Here is a 9,878-nt window from a genome sequence, read left to right as displayed (position 1 = left end):
AGCAGCCTTCAGGGGGAGGAGAGAGTTTAAACAGTGGAGTCTCCTGGTGTCTCACTTTATAAACAATATGCCCCCCTGCTGTCGCGTGCGTCATTTCACGAGCCACAGGCTCAATGCTGAGATGAGGGAGGAAAAAGTTTCTTCAGGGAATTTATAATGATTCTTTTTAACTCCCAGAACAAGCAGTATTATTTTACCCTGAAGAAGTTGTTGAGTCGTTGAGTAGCCTACAAATATTCTTGAGATCTCCAAGAGCACACAAATTGGTCAGACTGATCTGATATGATTTGGAGTTCTCTTCAGTTTTAAGCTAAGTTAGCTTCTAAGGTGGAGGCGTAAAGAAATCCTCTGAAGTCACTTTGGCTGTGAAATGAACACAAAACGAGAAAAAGCTTTTCTACTTCCTGTAATCTAAAAACAACAACAAACAAACACTGTGACCAACAACAGTGTCCACAAACATCTTTACCACCTCATGCTGCTGAAATCACCTTTAACTACAGTGTTCAGGCCGACTGTCACATATACAGGACAAATTATTTATTGTTTGTTTCAAGGTAAAAGCACAAATTTAGTCAACTTCCCATCTATTCCTCCGTCTGTCTATCTACATAACTACCTGTGTGCCTGTCTGTCTACATAACTACCTGTGTGCCTGTCTGTCTGTCTATCTACATAAATACCTGTGTGCTTGTTTGTCTATCTACATAACTACCTGTGTGCCTGTCTGTCTATCTACATATCTACCTGTGTGCCTGTCTGTCTATCTACAAAATTACCTGTGTGCCTGTCGTCCTGTCTGTCTATGTACCTACTGAATTACCTGTCTGTCTGTCTTTCTGTATATCTACCCAATAACCTGTTTGTCTGTCTGTCTACCTACCTGTCTGTCTGCCTTTCTGTCTATCTACCTACCTATTCTGTATATATACCTACCCTACCTACCTAATTACCTGACTGTCTGTCTGTCTGTCTGTCTGTCTGTCTACCTAATTATCCGTCTGTCTATCTACCTAATAACTTGTCTGCCTACCTGTCCATCTGTCAAGCTACCTGTCTGTTTGTTTGTCTGTCTGTCTGCCTGTTGACCTACCTACATGTCTGTCTGTCTACCTACCTAATTACCTGACAGTCTGTCTGTCTATCTACCTACCTAATCACCCGTCTGTCGATCTACCTAATAACCTATCTGTCTGTCTGTCTATCTACCTGTCTGTCTGTCAGTCTGCCTTTCTACCTACTCATCTGTCTGTCTATCGAACTACCTTAATGTCTGTCAATATAGCTGTCTAATCTGTATATAAACCTACATGTCTGTCTATCTATCTGTCTTGTTATCTACCTACCCGTCCGTCTGTCCATCCCTGTGGAAGTGAAGGTCAAAGGTCAATCCATTAAACCTTTCTCCTAAACATTGTTCTGGGTCCCCACATGTCACACTATGTATAATAGAACATGCTGTGTATGACTGGTGTATCAGACGTGACCAAACAGGCTCTGAATCATTTTCTAATATAAATGCTAATTCAGTTTTCCTGAATCGAGGCAGCAGACAAAACAGATGAAATTTCTCCCAGCGTGACTCGAACAGTTTTCATTTTTCCGGACTCTTCTGTCGTCCACATCCAGAATCTTTAGTCAGTAATATCCTTATGAAGAAATAAATTGCTGCAGAGTTTGTTATTCCATAAAGTATTTACTCCCTGAGGATGTGTTTATAGATGAAGAGGGGAAAAACAGCCATCAAAGAAAAATGGCTGCTGGGACTTAAACAAACGCTTTAATGTGAACTCACAAACAGGAAACACTTTCTGGACGCTCACACTGATTTCACTTCCTGCTACTTCAAGTCATCAAAAGCCTGAACTGCATCCACTTCAGCTCTCCCTTCATGTCAAGTCGAACTCCATTATCCTCAGCCCGTCTCGCTCGATTAAAAAATATACATATAAAAGTCTTTCTTCAACATGCATTCAGTACGCTTCATTTGAGCAGAAATGTTATTAGTTTTATATCCATGAAAGTATCATTGCTCCCAGCTTCATACCTCCATGACATTCATGGTCGTATTTGAAATAAAAATGTGGCTCAAAGCTTCGTTCACACTCGATTCAGATAACCTTTAAATTCATCTTGGAAATGGCACAGTGTAATGAATCTGTAAGGAATAACGCTGACACCTGTGATGAATAGTAATATTTCATGTGTGCAGCAGTTAAAAAGGGACCAATGCATCCTGCTGTATTTCTATGATATATATGACACTGGTTTTAAAGTATATTTTACTGTCAGCTGAACGCAACTGAGTAAAAGTAGAAAGTCTTTCAAAACAAAATTAAAATAAAGTAAAAATATTGGCTTAAGTTTGCGCAGCACCTTGCTGCTAATTCGTAATTAAAACCTTAATTGTACAGAAACTTTTAAGTTTGAAAAAGCCTCAAAATTACAACAAAATTACAGACCTATACATGACCTTATTGTTAACCCTGATGCATCAGCTAATGTGCAGAAGGTGGAGATAGTCAAAGCATCTTTGTTAGTTTAGTCCAGTGTAGATCTGTTTCCCATCTTAGGCCGCCTTAAAGAGCTGCAGGATAACTCTGAGGGTTTGTGAGATTCAGGTGAGCTTCAATTGCTTTTGGTGGAACTGCATAAAACTAATGAGAGAAAACAAGACACAAAGTAGGCTGTCCCAAGTAGACAATACTATTTTTTTTTTTTTTAAAAGCATGACTTTTTTATAAAGCTATAAAATCGTAATGTGCAAAGTAATTTAAGCTATCAGATAAAAGTTGTGGAGTAAAAATATGTAACCCTGAGATGTTGTTTAATAAAAGATTAAAGCTGCAGGAAGCACAACTACCTCACATTTAATAATTTACCCACATAGTAAAAAAAAAGTTTGTGTGTATTTGATGAACAAATACGGTGCATTTCTTCGTCTCCTGCATCAAAAACAACAGCCTCTGGAGTTCTGCCTTCAGCACCATGGACAGCAGCCTGCTGAGCCTGCGGGCTTCTGTCGCCCCCCGGTGGCGAGAAACTGAACTGAGCATAAACACATTTAAAAGTTAGGATTAGTCGTTTTATTAGTGGGGGAATTATGTCAATAAAAATAAATAAATAAATGGTAATAGACAAATAGATGTAACTTTAATATACTGTAGGCCTATTTTAGGTGTCAAAATTATTGTGAATGGCTGAAATAACATTTAGCTAATCGCATTTAGTGATGCATCATGTGTCACTTTAATGTTGCAGCTTGTAAAGGTGGGGCTTATTCCAGCTACTTTATACAGGGCTTTAATTAATCGTATAATTAATTAAAATGTATTTTGAATAAATAATCGGAATCTGCAAACTTAGGCCAACTCGTAACCTCAGGCATGGAATAACAGTAGAAGAGTAAAAAGTACAAAACTTAGGAGAAGAACTTTAAAACTGTTCACTGCTGTTACTGCACATGTTTGGATGTAGGACTTGACTTGATGGGATGGATCGATTTCCATAATGTGGTATTAACTTCTTCACCAGACATTAGAATGTAACAGTGCAGGTCTGCAGGCAGACAGGCTGCAGGTCCCATCAGCCAATATGAGGCTGAACCATCACTGCCACCATCCAATCAGCGCAGGGCTGATGGGAGCGCATGTGCTATCAAAGTGTTGTTTCCTCGCATCCTTGACACCTTGAACAGTCTGACCCACATCTGCTGTCCTGCTGAGGGCTTGCACGTTGTTCTGTTTATATCGTCTGTTCATCAGTGATGGAAAACACCCGCTGCTTTGCGAACCGTTTCTCTGATTACAAAGGTGCCTTGCTCCCGGGCCAGGGCGCTCAGGTCGTCGTGCCCGCAGTCGTTGCAACCGTCGATAAAGTCCTCAAGCGGGTTCCCGTCGACATCAGCGACTGCGATGGAGGGCTGTACGACGGCCCGGCGGGGGTGGCTTACATGCTGTATCATGTCAGCGAGTGCCCGCTGTTCTCCGAGCACCGGGACGTGTACCTGAAGACGGCCAAGCAGATCATCGACGTGTCGGTGAGATACGTGGACGCGGAGCCGGACAAAAACATGCGTGCTGCCTTCCTGCTCGGAGGGGCGGGGGTCTACGCCGTGGCCGCTATGATATACAAAACCATGGGCTTGGCTGATTTCGTTAAGCCGCTGACCAAATTTCGTAACCTGTGGGACGTTTGTGCCCCCATTAATTTCCTGGAGTGCGGCTCAGATGAGCTGTTTGTGGGGCGGGCCGGGTACCTGTGTGCCGCCCTGGTCCTCAGACAGAGGCTCGGCATAGAGGTGAGCTCATAAACGGGACGGTGGCACACACATGTTCACATACACCTGCAAACAGGGGACTGTTACCTGAACACTGACAGGTCTTTTAATAGTCTAAGACCAACTCTTTTTTCTGATGCTGTTAAAGTTTGTAAGTTTGTTAAGTAATGACAGTTTTAATATATTAATTTATTGATCATTTATTTAGATGATTAATTATTTGTTTTAGAAAATGAAGACCATCCTAAAAGTTAGCATCACCCTGGTTCCTATAACAAAAAAGTTAATGGGATTTTACCATTACATTCTGTAATATAACAGAACATAAACTCTATGATACCTGATTTCTTGTTAAGCGAGATAACATTCACAAATGAACCCCACTTTTATGATGTTTAAATGTAATCACCAGAGGCGCAAAGCTTATGTTAGGCTGTGAACCAGCTGCACCACTGTACAACTTTAACATCACTTTCCAACTTGTCTGTGTTTAGCGCGATGACGTCCCTGACAACTTCTGTTGCCTCATGCAGCCACTTGTTTAAACCTCGTACGTTATTACAAGTGATAACTCATTTCCAGGTCGTAGGCCTTCAGCACTGTATCGGTATCTGAGTTTTTATTGGCTCATGAGTAGGCTACCAAGAAATGTCAAACAGACTCTTGATTACATTGGTTGTCCACTAGAGAGCGCTGGTTAGTTTACAAATCTTTCACTTTGTCTACCAATTATTTGTCCCAAAAGAAATGTTGCTAAAAACAGTAAAAAGCAGCAACACAGACGATGGACAGGAATTATCTTGGCTTGATAAAAGACTTAACGACTCGTCAGTATATCCAAACAGACAACAAAGAATTTCCTGTTGATCGCCTTCTTGTTTGCGCTCTAAAATCCAGCCTTTATTTCTGATTATGATAAGAGGAGAAACAAGCAAAGATGATAATCTCTCCTTTATCCAGAATGTGTATTTACTTTTATTTAACTTGGCTGGAAATGAAAGGATGGTTGTGTATATCTTATTCCTGCATTCACAGTGTTGCCATTAGCTTTGCAGGTAACAATGTCGCTCTTGTTCTGCAGATTCTGAGCAAGGATCAAATCAGATCTATCTGTCAGGCCATCATTGAATCAGGAAAACAGTACGCCCGGAAGAAGAGGAAGCCTTTCCCCCTCATGTACTCGTACTACGGGACGGAGTATCTGGGTAAGAACACAGCAAATATAATTCACTGATACAGAAGTAGGTCACCACCTCTTAAGTCTTTAATAAGAATCCTTGTTACGCAGATAGACTCTGTAAGGTCAAGTGTGAATTACCTCCAGATATTATAGTGTAAATCTCACCATCAGAACGGCTGACTGTAGAAGCTTCTCCAATGTTTATGCAGGAAGAGACGGTTTTAGTCGTAGGTTTGGTGTTAACATGTGTGAAGCTAACTCTCCTTTCCTTGACTGCACCGGATGACGACAGCTGTCAGGGCTGGAGACCCTCAGTAACTCTCAGGTCAACACAGAGGTCATAGTAAGCATAGCCTCGCTGGATGCATCTGCATGGATACGACAAGAGCCTCGAAGATGATGAGGAGATGAGACTTTAACAGAAATGGGTGTTTCGTGAACACGCCTGGTTAGAGACAAGTGCATGTGTTACAGATCGCCTGTCCTGAAGGATTTGGTCACAGAGGGGTTAAATTTAGTCACAGAGGATGAAGAGGGAACTCACAGACACTGAGAGAGCTGTGTTTCCCCTGCATGCGTCCACCGTTATTTAGAGGGAATCGGCCCAGAACACTGCATGACAATTATTATTCTTCCATTTCAACTACTTACCGACACTGAAAGGCCTCATTACAGCACATATTAAACAGGTCTTGTTCTATTTTAATCACTTAATATGCAGTTTAAAATCCTAGTTCATCGTGAGACCTGATTTGTATCCGACTAAGTGGTCCCAGGTCTTGCAGGCTACTGAAACAGGATGGTGATTGTGCAACTGATTATGCCCTTGACAGGAGCTAGCTAAGTTTAGCTTACTGATACAACTATCTATTGTTGATTTGCTGTCAAAAAAATATCAGTTATGTATCGTGGGCTGCAGCTGAAAAGGTGAGAAACACAGAGAAACAGCAGTCCTTAGTGTTTGTGCCTGTACGCTTCGGTCTGTGTGTTTGGCATGCTGCTTCCCTGCATGCCTGGTTCAGTGGGTGCATGTGTGATCCCCTCAACCCCCTCCCCTCAGGTGCGGCCCACGGCCTCTCAGCGGTGCTGCAGATGCTGCTGAGCTACCAGGACATGCTCAGCGGGGCAGAGAAGGACCTGGTGTGGCAGAGCGTGGATTTCCTCATGAACCAGGAGCAGAACTGCAACTGGCCTGCGGAGCTGGGCGCCATCATCGAGCGAGAGAACGAGCTGGTGCACTGGTGCCACGGAGCCCCAGGTACGCTCGTCATGAGTGTTCATACATGGCTTCTCAGCGGTTGTTTAAATTCCTGTCTCCGTCTTCTCATGCAGGTGTGGCATATCTTTTTGCCAAAGCCTACCTGATCAACAAGAGGCCGCAGTATCTGGACACGTGTATCCGCAGCGGGGAGCTGGTGTGGCAGAAAGGTCTGCTGAAGAAGGGGCCGGGGATCTGTCACGGGGTCGCAGGCAGCGCTTACGTCTTCCTTCTGCTTTATCGCCTCACAGGAAACTCTAAATACATCTACCGTGCTCAGAGGTGAGAAACCCCTCCCACTGTTTCGGAACAAAGCTGTAGTCTGGATTTAAAAAATGTTGAGGTCAGGAGTTCAAGCTCCAGCAGTGAAACCCACGTAAGGTCAAATGTATGAGTAGCATCCCGGATTAAAAGTGTCCCACACCAGCTGCGTGGTCCCCAGGCTGGCGGGCTTTGTCCTCTGCTTTGGTGTGAACTGAAATATCTGTCAGATTGATTGCCATGAAGTTTTGCTCCAACATTTGTGGTCCCCAGATGATGAATACTAATGACATTCATGATCACCTGACTTTTCCTCTCGCCCCAACATGACTTTGCTTTTTGTGAACAACTCAGTAATATGATTAACATTAGTAATTCATATCTAGTGCCATCAAAGGGTTAAAATTTCGGTTTGTCCAATGCATGAAAAAACACCTGCTGCACCGGCTGCAACTGTACTTAGTCTTAATTAGCAAATGTTAGTATGATAACACGCTAAACTCACAGGGTGGACAATGTAAACCAGCTACACATCAGCATGCTAGCATTGTCGTTTTGAGCATGTTAGCATGCTGATGTTAGCATTTAGCTTCAAAGTCCTGCTAGCGTGATTAGCAGAACCGACCAAAATGTTAAGATATTCAGTCAACAACAATAACAGACTCAGCCTTAAAAACACCGTCATGTCTCATTTGTACGGAAGCCTGAAGCGGACATGCATCCAAACATTTTATTTACTCTGTTTTCCCACGATAACAAGTCATTTCCGGTTGTTATTCGGGATAACAAAGCTTGATTACTCTGGCGATCTAGAAAACAAAACAACAGGCTGGTCACTGTGATGTAACAGACATTGCCCACACTGATGAGGTAAGTCAAGCCTGTTTGTTTTGTGCTTTTGTAACTCTGGGGATACGAGTAATGGTCATCTGACATTACGCCGCTGCAGCGTCGTTATCTCGAGATAACGAGAAGTTAAAACAACCCGGCAAATACTCGTCACTGAAGTAAATAAAATGTATGGATGCGTGTCCGCTTAAGGCTTCCGTACATTTGTTTGTATCAGAAGACTTCTTCTCCTCTTAGTGTTGCAGTAGCTACAGCCCCTTTTCAGCTGTAATCCTATCTCTTAAAATGTCACCTTCCATGTTTTTCTCTGCACTCTTCTTTCTTCCCTGAAGGTTTGCAGAGTTCCTCTTCACAGAGGAGTTTAAATCCGGCTCCTGCTCAGTGACCAGTGTCTGCAGCCTGTTTGAAGGCCTGTCGGGGACCGTTTGTTTCCTGGTCGACCTCCTGCAGCCCGACCAGTCGGAGTTCCCTCTGTTCAGTGTCTTTGTGTGACCGGATGCTGGGTTACTGCAGCTCACTGACCTGAACAGACCCCACTTCCTCCCTCTGACATCTTTAAAGAAGTTATTATTAGTCGTACAGTCTCTGTGATTGAATCTGTGAGCAGGGCGGGAGTGGAGGGATGGTATTTGTTTGGGATTTAGAGCGTCACATGTGAGCAGGATTGTGGTAGAGTAATGATCTAGTCTTGTGTCTTTACTGACGTGGATGTTCAGCTTCCAGACTTAATCAGATTCATTCCACTTACTGTCAAACTTTCTGTGTTATTTTACAGTGTAGTGTAATGTTTCTCAGTCAGATATGAACAAACAGATGCAGAATATATGTTTATTTTCAGTGTGAAGTCATAGAAAAAAGATCCTCATCAAAACACAGAACTTGCTTGAGAATCAACGTGTTTTCACGTATCTTCAGTATCTGAGTAATGCTGTAACAGCTTTCTGTAAATCCATGCCTACACTGCGAAAAGATACAGCACACAGCTAATTCAGCAAATATTCAGTAGTGCCAGCTTGCAACAACATTAAAAAAGATATAGGCCAAAAGGTTGCAGCCCAGGGGGCGCAGGTGTCTTGATTTTGTCAAGTGGTTAAGCTCTCAAGTAGATTGTATCTCAGGTCAGAAGCACACATGAACGTTTCTTGTTGTCGGCTAAAAACTAATGGAAATCAGAAAAGAGAAAAACAGGTGTCACATAATGCCTTTAAAATGTTCACTTCACCAGCTCAGCGTCGCATATCGCAAAACTTTCATTCACGCCTTCAGGCTGATTTCTCAAATTATTGTTGCCACTGTCGTGAATGGAGGGATTTTGATACTGAACTTGCAAAATCATTAAGGTCCAACTAAAAGATATTGAGGGAAAAAAATAGATTATTGAACCGACTCACCTGTGACCCGACGTTACACCGTGTAGCAGTGTGACAGCTGTTTGTATGTTAGGTGTTTGTTGTGTTGGCTTCAGTCTTTGAAATGTTCGATACGTTGTGATTTAACTTTTACCTTGTGTAAAAAAAACCCAGAATATTTAAGAAAGTAGGTTTGTGACGGAGAAGAAAAGTCTGTTCAATATGATTCTCAGTACATCAGGATGGAGGGTTCCTTTAAATAGATGTCATAATGAGGCCTTAGAACCTAATTTTAAGCATTTAGTTTGATCAAATGTATATATAGATGGATGACGCATCTCCACCTCCTTTGTTGTACAAATATAAATTGCACCTGGAGCGGGTGCTGATATATTTGGAGCCAGAGTCTGCGCAGTATAGGTCAGCTGGTGGAGCTGCCACCCAAAGCACACATTCAACTTACCTAGTAAACGTCAGATGAAGGAGATATTAACCATTACAGTGATGGTCAATGACTGTAGTGATTGTTTTAGTTACGTTTCCTGTCGTCGTTCCTCCTCTACGGCTCCTCAACAGAGCTGTCAATCATCCTTTTTTACAGCATCAAATGACTAAGAAAAATGAACAATTGGACAACATGATAATAACTAACTATAATGACAGAAACCATGTTTGAGAAACATTTATTTGGCGTGTATTTTG

General features: G+C 42.4%; 1 protein-coding gene across 1 annotated transcript; it reads left to right on the top strand.

Moving 5' to 3' along the window:
• Positions 1-3,766: 3,766 nt before the first annotated feature.
• On the top strand, positions 3,767-8,319 carry LOC138592740 (lanC-like protein 3). The gene is made up of 5 exons (XM_069663610.1): positions 3,767-4,300; positions 5,361-5,484; positions 6,520-6,717; positions 6,792-6,999; positions 8,160-8,319. The coding sequence occupies exons 1-5, from the start codon at positions 3,767-3,769 to the stop codon at positions 8,317-8,319; spliced, it is 1,224 nt and encodes a 407-aa protein (XP_069519711.1).
• Positions 8,320-9,878: the final 1,559 nt, after the last annotated feature.

The sequence above is a fragment of the Semicossyphus pulcher genome, unplaced genomic scaffold (assembly GCF_022749685.1).
Source record: "Semicossyphus pulcher isolate SPU_LCO1_2020_fin unplaced genomic scaffold, fSemPul1.0.p SCAF_15, whole genome shotgun sequence".
In the NCBI taxonomy this organism is placed as follows: Eukaryota; Metazoa; Chordata; class Actinopteri; order Labriformes; family Labridae; genus Semicossyphus; species Semicossyphus pulcher.
This window is presented reverse-complemented; position numbering and strand designations above follow the sequence as displayed.

Coding starts and splice junctions, on each gene's coding strand:
- LOC138592740 (XM_069663610.1), top strand. CDS start 3,767: ATGGAAAACACCCGCTGCTTTGCGAACCGTTTCTCTGATTACAAAGGT. Junction 4,301..5,360: donor GACAGAGGCTCGGCATAGAG/GTGAGCTCATAA, acceptor CTTGTTCTGCAG/ATTCTGAGCAAGGATCAAAT. Junction 5,485..6,519: donor CTACGGGACGGAGTATCTGG/GTAAGAACACAG, acceptor CCCTCCCCTCAG/GTGCGGCCCACGGCCTCTCA.